Raw genomic sequence first — 21,883 nt, 5'->3', positions numbered from 1 at the left:
AGAGGAGGTGAGCAGACGACTTGGCCAGCACTGACACGTGAGGGCCTGCTGAGGGCTCGTGGCTGTTTGGCCCACAGCAGGGACATGGCCGTTGTCTTCGGCGCTTTGCTGGGTAGGCAGCGTCTGCACAGCCAGGACGAACGAGCGGGAGTGCTGGGGAGCACGGGTAGGCAGAGAGCGTCTCGTGCCTGTCGCCTGGGGCAGCAGAGGAGGTGCTGGGGCTCAACCACGGGGTGGAGGCCGAGCTGCTGGGAGCTGACGAGGTGGTGGCAGTGGGTCTGTCCTGTCCTTGTCTTCCCACGGCGGTTTATGTTGAAAGTTAGAAACACACAGTATGAGTTGAAAAAATTTGACAGTGAATACTCACACATCCACGCCCTGTAGTCTACCACTGTGCTGCACTTACCTTGTCATATTTCTCTCCATTCACCCACCAGCCCATCTTGTTTTTTGATGTATTGCAAAGTAAACCGCCAATATCAATATACTACCCCCTAATACTTCAGCATGGATATCATTAACTACAGTCCCGGATTGGTTTATTTTTATCTTTTGATGTAAAACTTACATATATTGTAATATACAGATCTTCATTTGCTGAGTTTGGACAGAGGCATATACCTGAATAACCCAGACCTCTGTGAAAATATAGAACATCACTGTGACCCCAAAAAGTTTCCTCATGCTCCTTTCCAGTCAGTCCACACCCCACCTCCCCAGAGGCCATTCCCGTTCTAATTTTCTTCCGCCATCAATTAGTTTGGTCTATTCTAGAATTTCATTTAAATGGAATCATATAGTGTATACTCTTTGGTGTCTGGCTTTTTTCACTCAGCGAGATGTTTTTGAGCTTCATCCTTGTTGTGACATTTACCACCGTTTGTTTCTTCATTCTTTGGTTGGCGGACACCTGGACTCCCTCCAAGGTTTGGCTGTTATGAATAAAGCTGCTGAGAACATTTGTGCACAAGCCTTTGTGTAGACATGTGGTTTCCTTTTTCTTTGGTAAATACCTAGGAATAGAATTGCTGGGTCATAGGGTAGGTCTATACTTAGTTTTTAAAGAAACTGCGATATTTTCCCTAAGTGCCTGTACCAGTTTATGTTCCTATCACCAGCATTTGGGAGTCCTGGTTACTCCACAGATTACTCACCAACGTTTGGTATCGTCAGTCTCTCATTTTGGCTGTTTTGATGGGTATGTGGTGAATCTCTCTGTGGTTATAATTTGCATTTCCTTGATGACTAATATGTCGAACACTCTTTCATGTGCTTATTGGTAACTCATGTCTTTTGTGAGTTCTTTTCAGATTTTTTGCTCATTTTTAAATTGGGTTGTTTATATAACATACGTACAGAAAAGTGCACAATTTTCCTGAGCTTTTGTGCAGATATTCAGTAGTCATGTGTTTGTAACTCTGGGGACGCCTACACGTTCCATAAAAGCATTTCAGAACCCAGCCTTTTTTTCTTCCAGAGTAGAAAATAGTCAGATGTAATTTTATTTGACATACTTTTTTTCAGGATGAAAAAAGAATCTTAGACCTATATGTTATCTTTTTAAGTCGGGACACAGGACAGTCCTGAGGAAAGGGACTGCTAGGAGACAGGACCCAGCGTCCCCTAAGGCCTCGGTGTCCTTATGCAGGGATCCTGTGAAAGAAGGCGTGATGATTTCCGCCTTGCCTGCACCTGTGACTGTGACAGTCAGAAGACAAAGTGTAGGTGACAGTACTTCAACTACAAAGCTCCAGGAAGGTGTGAATTACCAACATCTAGAAGACAGGCATGATCTCAAATTCATGAGACGTTGACAAAGACTTGACTTGTTAGAGGAGTAAGTCAAACGGACAGAAAAAGCTAATTGCTAACCCTCATATTTCTCCAAATAGAAACAGTTTGAAGGTAAGGTGAACTCGAATATATGCATTTAACTTGCATAACACGAGTTTCAGTCTGATGAGTCTTCACTCATTCAGAGCTAGCATACATAGTCCCTCAGTAACTTTTTCTCTTTTTCAAATACAAGATACAAGCGGAAAGGAGACTCCTGCCTTGGCATTAACCCTAAGAAGCAGTGCATATCCTGGGAGGGGGCTTCCGCACCAAAGAAGCATTCGCACAAGCACGTCGAGCGCTACTTTACGAAGAAGAACGTGGTGTTGATGAACGCTGATGGGGTTGCCGTTAGCGGTAAAACAGAAACTCTCTCATCCGAGCCAGTCTCGTTTATCCCGGTGAAGGGCTTGGACGAGGTCGTTCCTCCTGTGACAACCTGGCTGAACCCTCTGGGGATTTATGACCAATCCACCACGCAGTGGTTACAAGGACAGGGTCCTTCAGAGCAGGAGTCAAAGCAGCCAGACTCCCAAGCAGAACGAGAGAACACGCTTCTCAAGGCCAAGGTGGAGGAGTTTAACAGGAGGGTGCGCGAGAATCCTCGGGATATTCAGCTGTGGATGGCGTTCGTTGCTTTTCAGGTAAGGACCAGGTCCCGCTTCTCGTACCTCACTTAGCATGACAGTCCTCGTTTTGGGCAAAGCCATGTACTGTGCAGCACTTTTGAGCTCCTATGAGGAACGCGGGCTCTGGGCCTGTAGAGATAACTAGACTAGCCCTTGCCCTGGGCTTGCTCAGAGCGCGGAGAGGAAGACCGCCGTGCGGAGAATGCACGCAGTGTGGGGGGATGAATGCTTCAGTGTGTGGTTTGGGATGGAGTGAGGGAGCGACCTGCCCTAGCGAGCAAGAGAGGGCTCTCAGGAGAAGGTGAGGTTTGAGCAGAATCTTGAAAGGAGTAGATATTCACCAGCAGGGGAGGCATTGGGGGTGGACAGATGGACCACGAGCCCAGAGCTGTAGAGAAGGGCCACTGGCTGAATTACCCAGTTAGAGCTGTGTGCTCCCTTTCTCAAGTATGTGGGTTGTCTTAGTTCCACTTTTTTTTTTTTAACCACTTACACAGTTATATTTTATCCCACATTTGTTTTAAATTTTTTTTGCCTTTATTGATTTTTTTTTAGAGAGGAAGTGAGAAGGAGAGAGAGAGAGAAACATCGATGCGAGAGAACATTGATTGGCTGCCTCCTGCATGCTCCCCACTGGGGATCTGGCTCACAACCCGGGGATCTGGCACACAACCTGGGCATGTGTCCTGACCAGGAACCAACCCGTGACCTCTTGGTGCATGGGTCGACGCTCAAACCACTGAGCCACACTGGCCGGACGATTTTGTCCCACATTTGTTTTAATGGTGAAGTTGACTCCAGAAAAGGTTTTCAAGGCATTGCATGCTTGTCATTGATACATAAATCTAAGCTGTAAATGACAGAATAGACGGGTAAATCGGGTGAAGTAAACACAGGATCAGACACACCAGGTGACACAGGCCCCCAAGGAACTGAGTTTCCAGTGAAAGAAATTATGATAAACAAGTGGTTATCGAGAAAGTCTGAACAGCAGTTCATTTTGGGAGGCGAGAAACCCTGTGGGGCATGTAAGGAACCGGATGGGCAGTGCTGGTGTCCGGAGGGTCGCGCAGTGCCCTTCACACTTGTAAATGGTGTTTTTGTCGTTGAGGACGAGGTCATGAGAAGTCCTGGCCTGTACGCCGTCGGGGAAGGAGAGCAGGAGAAGTGGAAGCGGTCCTTGAAGCTCGTTCTGGAGAAGAAGCTGGCCATTCTGGAGCGGGCCATCGAGAGCAACCAGAGCAGTGTGGACCTGAAGCTCGCCAGGCTGAGGCTGTGCACGGAGTTCTGGGAGCCCTCCACGCTGGTCAGAGAGTGGCAGAAGCTGATGTTCTTACATCCCAACAATGCAGGCCTTTGGCAGAAATACCTTTTGTTTTGCCAGAGCCAGTTCAGCACCTTTTCAATATCAAAAATTCACAGTCTTTATGGGAAGTGCTTGAGTACTTTGTCTGCTGTGAAGGACGGCAGCATCTTGTCGCACCCTGAGCTGCCTGGCACCGAAGAGGCCATGTTTGGTAAGGAGATGATGACCAGGTCCATTTACGTGGGAGGAATTAAACTTTTGACTTGAGTTGAAAAGGAAGATTTATTTTGGTTTATTTTAGGAAAGTCGTAAGTTGATAAATCTGTTGATAAATTGATAAAATTGATTAATCAAAAAAAACTATCAGGACTCCTTTTGACCCCTCCAGCTTCTTGGTGGTGGTAGGGGCATTAGAGGCAGAGTCAGGAAAGCAGCACTGGCCTAGAAGTGCCAGCTTCTCCGCGTGTTAACCGGACAGGCGTAGTCACACTCTCACCACCTTGGCTGTCGATGGCTTATTTGTTGCAATGCCGGTGCTGCTCACCTCATCCAGTCCTAGGGTTTCAGGCAGCAGTGTTGGTGGGATGCCCCGACCAACTGGACATCATTGCATAGAAATACAGATTATTGGTAATGTATTGCTAACACTTTCGGTGGGTCCCGAAGGAGCCTGGAATATAAATGTGTCCTGTAGTGAGATATCAGAGGCAGCGTGTTATGCAGGAGCTAGAGACTGTTGCTCTTGACTCGAACCCGGGATTTGCCTTTTGCTGGTTCTGGTATGACCTTGGATAGGTTCCTTAACCTATTTCAGCTCCAGTCTCTCCCTCCACAGCAGTAGTGTAACACCCGCGTTACAGGGTCACTGTGCACATGACTGACACACTACACGGGGAGTCCAGCTCTGTCTGCACACGGCAGGTAGTTACCGGATCCAGACCCTGTTATTACAGTTAACTTCTAAAGATAATAAGCATTCACCACACTGGCAGAGAGAGCCTCATATTTGCTCTCCTTTGTGATATGCCCAAATAGCTTAATGTCATTTAGTGAGTGGAACTGGACCACAGTTGAGGCAAACTGAAATTTTCAAACATGGAACCTTGATTTGTTTACAGCAAACTTGAAGCATAGGATGAAAATTGCTAGTGAATAATGCCATCTAGTGACCACTAAATACAGATCTTGGCTTTCTGGTAAAAAATTGCTATGCCATCCTTGTCCTAGAAATTTTCTTGTAATAATGAGCTTTGGGTTTTTTGATAATCAGTGTTCAGACTAACCTCTTACCTTGCGTTTATGTATACGTAGTTCTTGTTGTTAATATTTGTATTCTGTGATGGTACTTTGATTGCAGTACTGTTCTGAGTCATTTAAATTAGGGCGTGTAGGTAGCACATCTTTGAAAATAGAGCAGTAGCTCATTTCAGGGAGAAGATGTTCTCGGGGTTTTACTGCAGCTTCTTAGCAATTACGTCCTTTTTCTCTGATGGTGTTAACCAGGGGTCCCCCCACTCTGCCTGCTTCCAGCCCTCTTTCTTCAGCAGTGCCACTTTCTGCGCCAGGCCGGTCACTCTGAGAAGGCCGTTTCCTTGTTCCAGGCCATGGTGGACTTCACCTTCTTCAAGCCTGACAGCGTGAAGGATCTGCACACCAAAGGACAGGTGTGAGCTCTGCTTTCCTGTTCTCTCCCTCCTCCTCCCCCTGCTCCTCCCTCCTTCCCTCCTTCTCTCCTTTGGGAGGCGGTGGTAGTATTTTGTTGTTAATTTTCACTCAAGGATAATTTTCCCATTGATCATAGAGAGTAGAAGGGAGAGAGGGAAATAGAGAGACAGAGAAACATTGATGTGAGAGAGACAGATGGATTGGTTTGCCTCCTGCATGCATCCCAACCTGGGCCAGGGATCGAATCTGCAATTCTGGCACACGCCCCCACTGGGAATCGAACCTGCAACCCTTTGGTGTGCTGCCTGATGATCTAACCACTGAACAACACCGGCCAGTGCAAGTACGAGTAATATTTTTAAAATACTGAGAATCACTTCTGTACCACAGAAGTTTTCCTTTATATCAGACCTGCTGAGGATTGTTGCTCAGAAAGATTCTAGCACTCCAAGGAAAATTCTATAATGAAAGTAGTGGAACATGGAGAGATGGAAGAAGACCACACCCCAACCCCCCAAATATAAAGACTTATGTCCCTTTTTTTCCTTACTTTTGGCCCTTGTTTAAATGCTAGCTGTGCCCACCAGTCAGGAAAACGTGTGCCTTTCGCCCTGTGTCACTCTGCCCACCTTGTGCATTCTCACAGGTGTCTGTCGCCTCCTGTTAACCTTTCCAGTCTCAGTTCTCCACTGGAGTCGCTAAGGAAAGGACCCCTGGTCACTTTGTCAACACTGATTCTAATCGTGGCTGGTTAGTCGTTCAGGTGACCAGTGAACATGGCCATTGTTCGTGATGTGAAGCAATAAGAAAACCTTACCATAGAGCTAGTATATAAGAAAGCCTTCTTTCCCCCTTTTCCACGGAAGAAACCTCAGCTTCCTGTTCTGCAGAGGGTCTGATGGAAGATGGATAGGGTATCTCAGTCATGGTGATCTTTCGAAGGTCGTTCTCAAGAGGCTTAGGTCTCCAATTTTTGTGAATTAACTTAAAAACTATTTTTATCATGTTTGTTTTTATGTATTTTTTTTCCCAGACAAAATTGGTTAAAGAATACTGGTGAATAAATATTGGTGTAACTGATGATTAGTCTAATAAGCCAGGTAACAGTTATTTTAAGACATATTTTGCTATATTAAGAATGTGCTGGCCCAGCTGGTGTGGCTCAGTGGTTGAGCGTTGACCCATGCACCAAGAGGTTGCCAGTTCAATTCCCGCTCAGGGCACATGCCCAGGTTGTGAGCCCGATCCCTAGTGGGGGCATGTAGGAGGCGGCCAGTTGATGTTCTCTCTCATCGATGTTTCTGTCTTTTTCTTCCTTCCCTTTCCTCTAAAAATCAATAAAGAAAAAAAAAAAGTGCTGTGGTGCAGAAGTGATTCTCAGCAAACTCTGAGAACGTGTGGAGTGTGTGGTTGGGATCAGGGTCAGGGTCGTGCACATGCCCACCCCTTTGCTGACACCCGCTGTCTGTGATGAGAGCAGTTACTCATTGGATGGGGGGAGGTGCACTGCCCGGACTTGGAGTGTGGACAACTTTTCCTCTGATATGTCAAGGGAGCCTGATCCAAGCTCTTGAGGTTTTAAATACTAACAGCACAGGTCATTGCAAAGTATTTACATGACAACTTTGAAATAAAGCTTTTATTTAATGACTCTCCATATCTTTATGAGTAAGAGACATTGTTATCGTAAATAGGCAGAGAGTCTGGTATTACTGGTCTGTGTTTTTGTGGAATATATAAATTGGTTATAACCATTTACCACACTTTAAAAAAGAAAACACCCTTCTTTTTGTTTGAGTGCACTTTCTTCCATCCCTCTTATCAGAGTAAAACCTGTAAAGAGGGAGTGTAGTCTTCCCCGTTCCCTTCCTGAGCTGGCTGACGTGCACTCGGCCTCCAGGGCCAGCGTCCGGGCATCCGTCCTGCCGTCCGTGGCTCTCCTGGACACTGTCCTCCTGGCATGCGAGACACTCCCTGGGGCTCAGGCTGGATAAGCTTGGGGCTCCTGGCCCACTGTGCCCATCGGAAGCCTGCTCATCCTCTTCAAAGGTTTCTTACAAAAGCTTTCATTGAGCAACTTATTGGCTCTCTGTTAAAGTCCTTATTGTTGGTTGATAACGTGATCGCTTCCCTGCTCGCTGTGTTCACATTCTGTTCCACGTGCAATTATTTATTGCCACTGAGCTGGTCACCACATAACCGCAGACCTGATGTCCAGGTGAATGAGGGAGGGGCCAGGCTTCAACATGCAGACCTTTTTATTCATTGGATGCCTACCATGTTTACTTCTGTGCCCACAAGCATTTACCGCGTCTCTGCTTGGTGCTGGGCACTGTGCCGGGTGTTAGGAACGGTTAGTGGAGATGTGGCCATGTCCTCAGGATGTCAGAAACCTTGAGTCTCCTTCCTCTCAAAATGTCTTGAAAGCAGTAGACCTCGGGCATTAGTTAGGGGTCTGGCAGTGCCACTGTTTCCCGTTAGACTGGCCGACCAGGGTCAGCACTGGGACACCATTCCGCTCCTGTGCTCCTCAGTGACCTTGGCCAGTCTTTGTAGCCCAATCTTGGAAGTGTCGTCCCATCACTTTCTGCCATATTCTAGGTCCAGCCCACACTCAAGGGTGTGAACCCCACGAGGCATGGGGAGAGCCATGGGGGCTGCCATGGAGGCTGCCTCCCACACAAGATGATTGTATTTTCTGTTTCGGGGCGAGTGTCATACATCTACTTCAGAGACTGTAACAGGCAGCACTTAGTTCGCCCAGTGACTCAGTTTTGGACAAGTTAGGCTAACCTCCATGTTTTCCATCTGAACAGGCCGAGTTCTTCGAGCCTTTCTGGGACAGTGGAGAGCCCCGGGTTGGGGAGAAGGGCGCCCGAGGCTGGAGAGCTTGGATGCACCAGCAGGAGCGGGGCGGCTGGGTGGTCGTCGGTCCAGGTAAGGCACCTCTCGGCCGAGGGTGAACTTTCCTTCTGGGACTCGTTTTTACGTCTTCACAACGATTTGTTTATATGTATAAGCCATTTATCGGTAGCTCAAGAACATTGTACAAACATCAAAATGTGAAAAGTCCATTGAGTAGGTGTCCTGGGAGAACAGACTGTTTCCCTCAGAGCCTGGAAGCAGTGGGCCTCACTGTGCGTAAGGCTTTGAGGGTGCGCGCTTCCCCCCGGAAGTGTTCGTTTGCCCTCTGTAGGCTGCTCCTGAGGAAGTCGCCTTGTCACTGACCCACCCCCATTCTAGTGTGTGTGAGGTAGTCTTTGTTTTCTTGGAGGTGTCCAGATCCTTTAAGACATACGTGCCTTTTTAGGAATACTATAAAATAATTATTATCTGTCATTCTAAATGACTTCATAGTACTTTCCAGATTTACCCTCTAAAACAGCACTGTCCATAGAAACATCCTTCAAGCACACGTGTAACTTCACATTTTCTAGCAGCCACATTAAAAAAGCAAAAAGAAAACAGGTGAAATTAATTTTGATAATGTGTTTTGTTTAACCTAGTATATCAACACATGAACATTTCAACATCTCATCAATATTAAGAAACTCATGAGGTATTTTGCATTTTTTTCCCATATAGACTCTGAAATCTGATTACATTTTCCATTTATAGCACATCTCAGTTCAGACCAGCCACTCTCAAGAGCTTGATAGACACATGCTAATGGCCACTGTATTGGCCAGCACAGCTCTTAGCTATTTGGGACTTGCTCCACTCAGCTGGTGTCATTGAACGTGTGAGGGAGGCCCTGGCCGGTTTGGCTCAGCGGTTAGAGTGTTGGCCCGCGGACCATTGAGACCCCGGTTCGGTTCCCGCCAAGGGCATGTACCTCGGTTGTAGTTTGTCCCCGGCCCCCAACCAGGGTCGTGTGGGTGACGACCAGTCGATGTGACATCGATGTTTCTCTCTTCCTCCCTCTCTCCCTCCCGCTCTATCTGAAATGCAAAAATGTCCTTGGTGAGGATAAAAAGAAATAAAGTTAAAAAAAAACAAAAAACAGTGTGAGGGAGAAGGGGCGGGTGCTCAGGACATCAGCTCCTCACCGGGCGGCCAGACTCTTCTCACAGGTGTCACTTCCTGGACCGTGGTTTCTTCACATGAGAAATGGGAGCTTTGAATTGGCTCTGACCTGCGTGGCAGTGCAGAGCTCCGGGCCAGGTGGTGGGTCTGTCCCCACTTAGGCTGGGCCCTCGGGGGTTTGGGGTGACCTTGCTCTGGGCAGCGCCATCCGGTGGTGGTCTTGGCTCCCTTGGGCCGTCCAGGTGTCAGCCGCTTCGACTCCCTTCTGAGTGTTCTTTCCCACAAAGACCTGGAACTGTCGTTGGGGCTGACCCGGGGTGTCATACGTGAGACAGAACCGCAGGCGGAGTAGAAGTACGCGTCGCACTTCAGCCCCGAGTCTGCGGGACCACACGAAGGACCAAAACACAGACAAGGCTTTTTGGTAGTAGCTCTTCTTTCTCCGAGTGACCCACTCAGCCCGGCTCTGTGTGTTTGGGTGGTTTTTTGTTTTTGTTAATGAGTGAGTCTCTTGCAGTGCGTGGTGTTTCTGTTCTGGCTTCCCGAATTTGGCATTTCTGTGAGGAGGTTGAGTTCTCGTGGCAATGCCCAGAGACTGAGTTAACATTACTTCCAAGTAAGTGTCCAAATGACCAGAGGTCACTCATAATCAGATGTGAAGTTAGTTTTCTCAGTAAGATAACGCAAGCATCAAAACCTTGAATTTTTTTTTTTTAATTCTTACCTGGGGATATTTTTCCATTTATCTTCAGATAGCGCGGGAGGGGGAGAGAGAAACATCAACATGAGAGAGACACATCAATTGGTTGCCTCCCACACGACCCCAACCAGGGCCAGGGATGAACTGCAACCGAGGTACGTGCCCTTGACCGGAATTGAACCCGTGCCTCTTTGTTCTGAGGGCTGATGCTCTCACTGCTGAGCCAAACTGGCCAGGGCAAAAACTTGACTTTTAATATCAGGTTAGGGATGTGTGTTGGTGCATATGTACCCCACAAGCTTTTTGGTTTTTTTTTTTTGTTTTTTTTTTCTTTTTGGTTAATCTTCACCTGAGGATATTTTTCCGTTGATTTTTAGAGAGAATGGGAGGGAGGAAGGAAGGGAGGGAGGGAAGGAGGGAGAGAGGGTGAGAGAAACATCAATTGGTTGCATCTCACACATGCCCTGACCAGGGGTGGGGATTGAACCTGCAACCCAGGTATGTGCCCTTGTCTGGGAATTGAACCTGAGACCCTTTGGTGTGTGCCACTGCTACTGCAGGTACAGAGCTGTTCTCTGTACCCGGGTCTCTCTGGACCGCAGGCCGACGCTCCAACCGCTGAGCCAAACCGGCCAGGGCTCATGTAACTTTTGTAAAGTAATTTTTTATTGTAAAATTTACACAAAATTTGTCATTTTAGCCATTTTTAAGTGTACAGGTAAGTGACATTAACTACATTCCCATGGTAGTGGCACCGCCATCACGTCTGTTCATCTCCTCTACTCTTTGTCTGCTCCTTCCTCTCCCCACCCAGCCCCTGACAGCCACCGCCCTGCTTGGCTCTGCGAATTTGACTAGTTGAGGAACCACCTCATATAAGTGGAGTCCTATATTTGTTGTTTTCAGACAGGCTAATTTCACTTAGCATGATGTCCTCAAGGTTCATCGAATGTGTGGCATTTGTCAATATTTCCTTCCTTTTTAAGACTGAATAACATTACACTGTATGTAGCTATCACATTGTGTTTATTCATTCACCTATTGTGGACACTTGCTTCACCTATTGGCAATTGTGAAAAATGCTGTGAACATGAGTGTACAAATATCTGTTTGAGACCCTGCTTTCCACTCTTTGGGGTGCATACCCACGAGTGGAATTGCGAGGTCTCGTGGGTTCTGTTTCATTCTTGGAGGAACTGCTGCATTGTTTTCAACAGATGCTGCGCCAGTTGACATGCCACCACCAGCCACAGGTCCCAGTTTTGCCACATCCTTGCCCACACTTGTTTTCTGGGTGACTTGTTAAGATTGGCTTCTTTTCACTTAACATAATTCCCCCGAGATTCATGCGAATTGCTGTGTGTGTTAATTGTTTGTTCATATTTATTGCTTAGTAGTATTCCACGGCATAGCTGTGCCACAGTCTTGTCGTTTCCAGTTTTCTGCTGTTGTGAATAAAGCCGCTGTGGGTGTTGGTGGGCAGGTTTCCCTGTGAACATAAGGTTTTTCCATTTTCCATTTTTCTGGCATCAGCACCCGAGAGTGCAGTTGTGGGTCTTAGTAAGTGCGTGTGGAGTTGGATGAGAGGCTGCCAGACCTTTCCGAGTGGCTGTACCATTTTACATCCTGTTTGTTTCTTTTAAAACGTGGAACTCAACTGATGACTCGGACTTTTCTCCTTTTTCATTCTGCTTGTTCAGAGTTAGGAAACAGAGTGAAATCAAGTACATTGCTAGAAGATAAAGGCTATCACTAAAGGATATCTTGACTTGCCTTTTTTTAAAAAAAAAAAAAAGAAGTGAACATATGGCCCTGGCCAGTTTGGCTCAGCAGTTGGAGCGTCAGCCTGTGGACCAGAGTCCCGGGTTTGGTTCCCGCTAAGGGCACGTACCTCGGTTGCAGTTTGTCCCCGGCCCCGGTTGGGGTTGTGTGGGTGGCAACTGCCCAAGGTGTCTCTTCCATGTCAATGTTTCTCTTTCTCTCTTCCTCCCACTCTATCTGAAGATAAATGCAAAAATGTCCTCGGGTGAGGATAAAAACAAACAAGTGAACATAAGTCATAATCATAAAGCCACTGGCTGAAAATTCTGATGGCTTCTGGAAATCGAAACCAACGTTGTCATTAAATGTCATTCCTCATTCTAGAACAGTGTTGTCCAATAGTAGCCACTACCTACATGTGGCTATTTTAATTAAAATTAATTAAAACAAAATTAAATTAAAAACTCATTTCTTCTACCAGCTGCATTTCAGGTGCCCAGTAAGTCCCGTGTGGCTCTTGGCCACCCTGTCAGCACAGATACAGAACATTCGTCACAAAGTTCTGTTGGTCAGTGCTGGTCTAGAAGATGTGTCATGCCCATCTTAATCGGTGTGATAACTTTAAAAATAATTTGACTTCATCAGCTAACCTACTGTTGTTTCCTGGGAACTTGATTGTAATTATAGGAGAGTCCCTAAATGTCACTGAGAGTTCCAGAAGGCTGAGCTTACTCATCTTGGCATTCCAGGTGCCTGCCACCTGGCACCTGTAGCTGGCATACAGGTTGATTGGGTGCTGATGGTGGTTTTATTTGCTAGTTAGGTGATCTAGAAGTTCTGTTCTTGTGTAGATGATGATGATGATGAGCCAGAAGACGATGACCAGGAGATCAGAGATAAGACTCTGCCCCGGTGGCAGATCTGGCTTGCCGCGGAGCGGTCCCGAGACCAGAGGCACTGGCGGCCCTGGCGCCCTGACAAGACCAAGAAGCAAACCGAAGAAGACTGTGAGGATCCAGAGAGACAGGCAAGTCCCCCACCCCAGGAGGGACACCAGCTGTGGGGTCTTTGCCTTCCCCCATTCTCACTGGGTTTGGGTGCCCAGAAGAAGGTTGTTGGGCTCTCGAGCACTTGCCTGGCTCAGGAGGTGCTCGCCTGGCTCCTGTTCTGTCTGTGGGAACTTTCCTCTTTCTGAAAATCAGGGCAGAATTTCACTGGCTGCTGGTGATGTGGAGCATAGAGGCACTTGACCAGATAGGGCCTGCCCCTGAGTAGGAGGGTGTGCGCTCATGGTCACCCCTCTGGCGATCGTCTTCCAGGTTCGGTTCCTTTTTCGCATGGAAGCTGCAGGGCTCAGGGTTTAAAAACACAGGCTCACCATCCTAGGTTTCCCAGCTGTGTTCACTTTCCCCACCCTACTTCTATCTTCAGAAATGTAGCAGATAGGTTTGACCCCAGAAGAAAGGGGACTGGATGTAGAGGCCGTTTAGGGCCCAGCGGCATACAGCTTGTGTTGCTGGAGAAGCAGCTAGCATTTACCACCTACTGCGCGCCAGGCAGTTAATTGACGTTAGTATCTCATTTACTGTTACTGCGTGACTTGGTGCGTGCTGTTCTGTCTAGTGGCCAGCAGCTCTGGACATTTTCTTTTAAAATAAAGGAAAATACTCTTTTTGATACCTGGAATTGACCCAGTTTCACAAGATAACATTATATCGCTCTGCATGCAACATGGTATAGGTATAGACTGAGGTTCTCACAGTTGCAAGGCTTGTCAGCTTGGGCAGGCTTTGTTGTCTGTGGCTCTGTACCTGTTACATGCCTTGAGGGTGGAGTTGTTTGCCTGTTCAGCACCAGTGCCTGGCCAGGGTGACTGTGGTGAGGTGAGTTTGCATGTGAGCTCCCTCTCCTGGCTGAAGCTTGGCAGTTTCCTGCAGGCTCATTTCTGGAGCTGACTACTGTGAGCAGTTTCTTGTCGCTTAGCTTTTTTCTCTACTCAAAGCCTGGAGAAGATTTCTGACTAATTTATGGTTTTGATTAGTCGACTCCAGGCAGTCCCTGTTGCGCAGAGCCACAAAGACCAATCAGGTTCGCAGGACCTTGAGACAAAGGGTAGTCTCCGTGGCCTTGCCTTTACCTGAAGTCAGCTACAAACACTCACAGTTAGGATTAGGCTCTTATAATTGCTCTTATCATAGTCCATTGCTCCTGTAGCTTTCTTCCCACCTTGCTGCTGTTTACCTATTTCTGAGCATATTTTTCATTTCCTGAAGCAGTTTTGTGCAGAAAAACCCACAAAATAATAGTTTTTTCTTTTATGTTAAAAAAAAAAGTACACTTGGAACTACAAAGCAGTTGTGTATGCTTTCAGAAGTGAATATGGCTCTAGATTTTCTTTGACTCTAACAGGGTACTTGGAAGATCTTTGGCTTCAGCCTGCTCACGGATCTCCCTCCTTCCGAGAGTCCCCAGGAGGGTGGGAATCCCAGCAGCATCGCAGGGCTCCCAGCACTTACGCTGCAGCTCTCTGGGTTGCCTTGGGAGGCCTCTAGCTTTTTTGCATCTTGCAGAAACCTAGCTCCTGTCTGTTTAAAATTGTATGATGCTGAATCATTACACATGCATATGAAGAGAGATGTGGGAAAATTGTGAAGGCTTTTTTATTTGTTTATTGCAGTAAATAAATAAACCAAGCTCCAGAACAGGTCACTTCATTTTCTCTTTATTGCAGGTGTTGTTTGATGATATTGGACAATCTCTAATCCGACTCTCCAGACCAGATCTTCAGTTCCAGCTGGTTGCGGCCTTTCTGCAGTTCTTGGGTGTGCCTTCTCGCTTCAGCCCTCCAGCCTCCTGCCTCTATCTGGCTATGGATGAGAACAGCATCTTTGATAACGGACTTTATGACGAATACCCATTGACTTTTCTTAACCTTTCGTTTTCCGGGGTCAGCTGTGTCGGTCGCACGGACCAGTTGGGCTGCCGGCACTGGACCAGGGGTCACAGCCGAGAGGGCGAGGAGTTCATCCGAAACATCTTCCACCTGGTGATGCCTTTGTTTTCAGGCAGGGAGAGGTCTCAGCTCTGCTCCTCCTGGTTACGGTATGAGATCGCAAAGGTAACTCCGGCCCCTCCTCCCCTGTGTGGGGCCTTTTTTTGTGTCTGTGTTTATAAAGGGACTAGCAGGCTCTTAATGTTCTCCAGCTGGGCCACAGCACCTCCTTCGGGGACCCCAAAGGCATCTAGTGTGTGGCTGCCCCCTCTGAGGGGCCACAGTGAAGAGAAAGCAGGAGTGATTTGGGGCTGTTTCTGTTGAGTCTTATATTACCAAGTGCCTGTGATTATGTGAGCTGTTAGTGCTAAGAACTAAGTTTAAGCTTAAAGAGGGTTAGAGGATTTAGGGACTTACTAAATAGATCAAATAAGCTACTTACCCTGCTCTTTTTTATCTGTTATCTGCTGGAAAATTCATCTAGGATGGACTCTTCTGCCCTCTGCTGGTCACAAGTTAGTATAGACTCTTTTTTTCTTTCTTTTTTTTCAATCCTCACCCTTGAATATTTTCTCAAATATCTACAAATAGAGTGGGAGTGGGAGAGAGAGAGAGAGAGAGAAACATCGATGTGAGAGGGACACATTGATTGGTTGCCTCCTGCACAACCCCAACCAGGGCCGGGGACAAACTACAACCAAGGTACATGCCCTTGGCTGGAATCGAACATGTGACTCCTTGGACTGCAGGCCGATGCTCTAACTGCTGAACCAAACCAGCCAGGGCAGTTATTATAGACTCTTAACACCCAAATTTCTGACGCTTTAGGGATTGCACACACCAGGTTATATTATTAAAATAATGTCTGATAAAATTGGATGGCCGCCTCTCTTTGGAGAATATTTGGAGTATGTAAGCCTTGTTTTGGGAGGTTTCAGATGGAAACCTGGATGTGTTTTGGGGAGATTCTTGTGGCGGATTCTTTGGAGGTCTTATGTACATATTCAGAACAAGTCCCACAGTGCCAGTAAGACCAGCAGAAAATCCTGTTTTGTTTCCTGGCCCAGAGAGCTTAAGTGTTTACCAGGCAAGTGATGAAGGCAGGCAGTAGACGCCTGTGTGGCTTTCTCAAGCTGACAGTACAGCGGGGTTGCTGTAAAATCACAGAGCACTTGGAGTCATTCTTTCCTTTTTGCCTCCAGGTTATTTGGTATCTGCTCACTAAAAACAAGAAGAGGTTAAAGTCAAGAGGTAAGAACTGCAAAAAACTAGCCAAGAATCTCCTTAAGGAGCCAGAAAACCGGAACAACTTTTGCCTCTGGAAGCAGTATGCACATCTGGAGTGGTTGCTGGGCAACACAGAGGACGCCAGAAAAGTTTTTGATACAGCACTGAGCATGGCAGGCAGTGGAGAGCTGAAGGACCCGGAGGTCTGTGAGCTCAGTCTGCTGTATGCGGAGCTGGAGCTGGAGCTGGCACCAGACCTGAGAGGGGCCACTGCGGCCCCAGCTGTTCACATATTAACCAGCCTGGCTGAGAACAGTCCCTATGGGCCCTACACCGGGCAGGTCCTGGCCATTCGCATTTTGAAAGCTCGGAAGGCTTATGAACACACACTGCAAGACTGTTTGGGTGAGAGCCATGTCTCCGATCCAGCTGCCACCGCCGATTCCCTCAGCCACCTAGTTAGTGTGGTTAAATGCTTTATGCTCTTCCAGTACTTGACTCTGGGGATTGATGCCGCAGTGCGGATATACGAGCAGGTGTTTGCAAAACTAAAGAGCACTGTTTCCCCAGAAGGTCCGGCCCTGGAGGACAGTGCCAGCCCCCCGAGTGTGAGCAGCGTTCTCGAGGCTGTCACACTGATGCACACGAGCCTGCTCAGATTCCACATGAAAGTCAGTGTTTACCCTCTGGCTCCGCTGCGACAGGCGCTCTCAGAGGCTCTCCAGCTATATCCGGGCAACCAGGTCCTTTGGAGGTCTTATGTACAGATTCAGAACAAGTCCCACAGTGCCAGTAAGACCAGGAGATTTTTTAATGCAGTTGCCAGGTCTGCGAAACCCTTGGAGCCTTGGTTGTTTGCTATTGAAGCTGAGAAAATGAGGAAAAGACTGGTGGAAACTGTTCAGAGGTAATTACAAATCATCTTATTCTTGTGTCCACAACCTTGACATGTGCTGTGCTCCCACACCCTGTAGGCCTCAAGAGTACAGAAGTGAATGCAGTCCAGTGTGGGTGTCTAGGTGTTGTAGAGGAGCATGTCAGACAGAGACAGACCTGCAAGTAGCAACATCTTGCATTAGAGGCTTTGTGGCTGTCTTCCTAGGTCATGCTATTTGGGATCCTGTACATGGCTTATGGTACGTGGGTGGTGAGTGTCAGGCCGTCAAGTGTCCGAGAAGCTGTAGTAAAAGTATAATGGGTATGAGCACAAGCTCTGGAGTTGGACTCTGGGTTCACATCTCTGCTCTTCAATTTATCAGCTATAACCTTAGACACGTCACTTCACCTCTCTAATAGGTTCCCGAGAAGCAAGGACTTGGTGTGTGACTTCCAGGCAGACTCACCATGATGTAGAAACCACAGACCCCTGGACACTGCCTTCCTCTGGCCTTGGAGGAACCGCATCATATCTGTTCTCCACACCCCCAGCTCCCACCTCTGAGGGACAGCCCCTCCTGGGACAAGCTCTGATCAGTTGTTGCTGATGTTCATTGTCCCTGACACATCTCTGCCTCCTGCAGTGTCGGTGTGAGGACTGGTCCTGGAGTTTCATGAATGAGCCTTTGTCTTGCAGGGTAGATGGCAGAGAGGTCTACGCCACAATTCCCGAGACTGGCTTGACGCACCGGATCAGAGCCCTGTTTGAAAATGCAATCCGCAGTGACCACGGCAGCCAGTGCCCCTTACTGTGGAGGATGTATTTGAATTTTTTGGTAAGAAAATACTTTGAGTTTTTGTGTTCCTGCAGAACTCTACTTCTTCCTTCATGAGTGAGAAAGTGTGTCCAGCAGCCGCTGCACGGGAAGGCTGGGAGGCGCTCCCCTTTCCTTCCCCTCCCTGGACGGGGTCATGGAGGTCCCTGGGGACTTGGGAAGGGGTTGCAAGTTGCAGTTTTACTCAGGGTATTTGGTAGAATGACAGGGAGTAGTTACTGGGTGTTCTGGTGCTGCGGAACTTACGTGGGTTCTGAGTGGACGTTGTTGAGTCAACAACTTGGAAATGGTCCAAGAGCTCTCATTTGAAAGAGACTTAAATTCTTGGCCATTCTGCTCCTAACTCTCCAGGTCCCAATCTGCTTGTTATTAAGAGATAAGATTCTGTCTGGAATGTGGTTTTTAAATTAGACATTTCCAGAGCAACTTTGTTTTCACTCAGAAGTACACAGTTATTGAACATGTTGAGACACCATTTAATTTTTGTTGACGTGCGTACGCAGCTGGAAGTTGGCTTTGCCTGTGGTTTGGGTTAAAGGCCTGGCATTGGGTGGGCCTCGTTGACTGTAACTTTGCTGCCACGTGGTTTGCTTTCTTAGAAAGTCTTCTGAGCCATGTGAGTGTTGTTTTAGCTCAAGCCTACTAAGTCATGTCCAGGTGACCTCCAGTAAATACTGTACCTTTCAGAAGTCAGGAGTGACTTCCTTATACATAAATCTCACGTCTCTGATTATTTCCATGGGATGAATTCTCAAAAGTCGATCAGAGTATTTGAACATTTCTAATTGACATGACAGAGGCAGGTATACAGAGATGCGCAGAGAGTAAGTTAGGGGTCAGGAGAGGTTTGGGCCCCCCTGTCTTACTAGATTATAGAGTCATCCGGGTGTGCCTGCTCTGACCTTTGAAGGCCTGAGTGGTAGGGAGGACACACTGTCTCATGTCAGCAGCTCATTGGTACACCTGGAATAAACGGACACATCCTTGTGGGCAGAAGTTGGCATCAAGGTTAACTACTGCAAAAGTTGGTGTGTTTTAACATTTATTCTGCAGACCCCAGAGCTCAGATTTTGTCTTAACGCCCTTGTGTGACATAGAAACCTTCAGAGGTCAGCTGCTGGTGTGGTGTTCGGGGCTCACTGTGGCCTGTCCGTCAGAGGTAGTGGCCCTTGCAGCGTCAGAACTGGAATCCAGTCGAATCTCCTCTCCTGTTAGGCCTCAGCCGAAGGAGCAAATTAGTTGCTTCCTAATATTTCCAGCGCTAATATTCTGTGCGTCTTTCTAAGCAAATAAAAGATCTTTAAATTTAAAAGGGAGAGCTTAAAAACGTGCCGGTTTAGTTTCTCCCGTCTTTGATCAGTAAAGATAGATAAGGTGAGGTGCAAACTTACAGAATTTTCACTGAGAATCTGCCATGAGCCAGATTTGGTTGGATTGTAGACAGAGTTCTTGTGACTTGGAAAGAAAGATTGGGCCCTTTGGGAATTTCTCTTTTTCGAAAGGTTAGCATTGGACCAAAGGTTAATTAGAGCAGTGACTTCCCTGAGCAGCTTCTGAGGCCTCTGGGTGGGCTCGCAAAGCTCTGATCCACACAGTGAAAAAAACCTAATTGGGTCCTGCCAGTGTGGCTCAGTGGTTGAGCGTCACCCATGCACCAAGAGGTCACCGGTTTGATTCCCAGTCAGGGCACATGCCCAGGTTGTGGGCCAAACCCCAATGGGGGGCATGCAGGAGGCAGCCGTTCAATGTTGTCTCTCATTGATGTTTCTCTCTCCCCCTCTCACTTTTTCTCTCTCTAAAATCAGTAAGTAAAAAACTTTAAAAAAAAACCCACACAAATTGGGCCAAAAGGCAGTGTGTAGGCTCCATGGAGAGGGTTGTGATTGCTTCTGTGCCTTGTGCCTTCCCGTGTGCATGTGCACACTGACTGGCTGCTTACATGCATGCAAGGGTATTTGCTTATGTTCTTCCCCTGCGAAATCGAAGAAATTAAAACTTACTGTTGGCCATGGAGAATATGGAGGAAAAACGTGCACAAAAAGCAGCTGAACTCCACTAGGGTTGGACCTTAGTTTAAAGCCTGTTTTGAAGGAATCTTCCAGGTGTGCTGTTCTGCACACCCATTAGCACTTTCAGCCAAACTGTTTTGGATAAAATCACAGTTATTTTGAAGATTCTTAGAGTTCTTTACTTTGATCATCAGCCTACACAATAAAGGGGTACATGAAGTATGTCAGCCAGTTAGATGATCCCATGGGCCTGATGAGAGGAGTCTTAATGCACAGAAAGGGGCCGGTGGCATTTCCACCTTGGAATCATCCGATTGTATTTTCTCCAGTGTGATTCTTCCCGCTTTGTCGATGACGGCTGGCAGAGTTGGAAGGTGTTGAGAGACCATTTACAAGAGCTGGTGGGAGGGGAAAGAATCCTCTCGGTTCCCTTTCCAGAGGCGAAGGAGTAAGCCTCCAGCAGTAGGGCAGCCTCCCCTTAAGAATACTCGGATAAAGTATCCTAGATTTATTTGGGGGAGGATTTGATAACAATTTTGTCAGATTATTTTTTCAAAGATTGTAGAAACTAACAGTTGCTCAGATTGGTTTATACTCGGTTAAGAAAAGAGAATCAAATTTGTGAAAGACCTCCAGCTTTCTCGTTTCTTCTTTATTTTAAAAATGCTTTTATTGGTTTTTGAGAGAGAAGAAGGGAGAGAGAGAAATATCCGTCGGCTGCCTCCTGCACGCCTCCTACTGGGGATGGAGCCCGCAGCCCAGGCGTGTGCCCTGACCGGGAATCCAAGCGGACGGCTCAGTCCATGGGACAACCGCAGTCCGCCGAGCCACACTGGTCGGGCCAGCCTGCTCATTTCTTAGAGATGTTGCCTCCCCTGTGGAGGAGGCAGGCAGATGAGCAGGCACAGAGATGCCAAGCAGGTGGTCACTAAGCACCAGCCAGCCCCTGAGCACAGAGCCCGCCACGTGTGCTCCGGAAGGGCGGGCAGCAGGCCCACACGGCCTGTCCCTCTCCCGGCCCCGCCGTGCTGGGAGTTGCCGAGCCAGCCCGGGACTGGCAGCTGGCCACGGCGTGCCGACTCCTGTCGTCTGTTCACGAGGGTCTCGCTTGCCGAGCCCTCCGCGTGGTGTGCGGCTTAGCTCCAGAGACGGGTCGGCGGCCGCGCCTGCCCGCTGTGCCTCGTCCTGGCGTCCCGAGCCATTCCGTCTGCCTAGGAGACACGCCTCCGGCGGTCACGCCCGTGGGCCACGGGTGACGGGAGTCACCGCCGGTGGACTTCAGCCCGACTCGGGAAAGCGGGAGGAGTCGGGGTTGGTCAGGGTGAGGAGGGCTAGGCGAGGCCGGGCCGTGTAGCCAGATCTGCTCCTGGGCCCTCCTTCCCCTGCAGCTCGGCTGTCCGGAGGGGGGACCCATCCGGCGTCCTAGAGGGTGAAGAGGGTGAAGAGGGTGACCTCCTGAGCAGCACGCGGCCACGCCCAGCCTCCGCCTGCCCCGCCTTCCGGGTCTCGGCCAGCCGGCCGGCGTCCTGCCTGGATCCGCTGGGGTCCCGGGCTGTCTGTGGGTCTCATAGTGGGTGAGAAAGTACAGAGGCACAGTCCCTTCTTTCAAAAGCGAGGGAAACCCTCTTAAGTTTGGTCAGTATTTTAGGAGAGGACACTGAAGTATGTCGTCGTGCAAGGGAAGGACAGCTCACCCTGGCTGCTGGGGTCTCAGTTCAGTGTCCGCCCCGGAGTGGCCGAGGCTAAGGCCAGGGCGGGGCCGGTCCCGTGTGGAAGGGGGGGAGGGGAGCGGGTCCCGTGCGGAGGAGGGGGGGTGAGGGAGGGGAGCGGGTCCCGTGCGGAGGGGGGTTGAGGGAGGGGAGCGGGTCCCGTGCGGAGGAGGGGGGGTGAGGGAGGGGAGCGGGTCCCGTGCGGAGGAGGGGGGGGTGAGGGAGGGGAGCGGGTCCCGTGCGGAGGGGGGTTGAGGGAGGGGAGCGGGTCCCGTGCGGAGGAGGGGGGGGTGAGGGAGGGGAGCGGGTCC

At 48.6% G+C, this 21,883-nt stretch overlaps 1 protein-coding gene across 1 annotated transcript in view; it reads left to right on the top strand.

Moving 5' to 3' along the window:
• NRDE2 (NRDE-2, necessary for RNA interference, domain containing) overlaps nt 1-21,883 on the top strand; it is a 41,894-nt gene that overhangs the window by 17,591 nt on the left and 2,420 nt on the right. Inside the window, exons 5-12 of the mRNA XM_036264659.1 lie at nt 2,030-2,480; nt 3,577-3,982; nt 5,302-5,435; nt 8,253-8,373; nt 12,775-12,950; nt 14,655-15,041; nt 16,118-17,049; nt 17,716-17,854. Coding sequence (XP_036120552.1) covers nt 2,030-2,480; nt 3,577-3,982; nt 5,302-5,435; nt 8,253-8,373; nt 12,775-12,950; nt 14,655-15,041; nt 16,118-17,049; nt 17,716-17,854 — 2,746 coding nt within the window. The remainder of the gene's footprint in view (nt 1-2,029; nt 2,481-3,576; nt 3,983-5,301; nt 5,436-8,252; nt 8,374-12,774; nt 12,951-14,654; nt 15,042-16,117; nt 17,050-17,715; nt 17,855-21,883) is intronic.

The sequence above is a fragment of the Molossus molossus genome, unplaced genomic scaffold (genome assembly GCF_014108415.1).
Source record: "Molossus molossus isolate mMolMol1 unplaced genomic scaffold, mMolMol1.p scaffold_m16_p_1, whole genome shotgun sequence".
NCBI lineage: Eukaryota > Metazoa > Chordata > Mammalia > Chiroptera > Molossidae > Molossus > Molossus molossus.
Note: the sequence above shows the minus strand (reverse complement) of the source record. Positions and strands in the feature narration are given on the sequence as shown.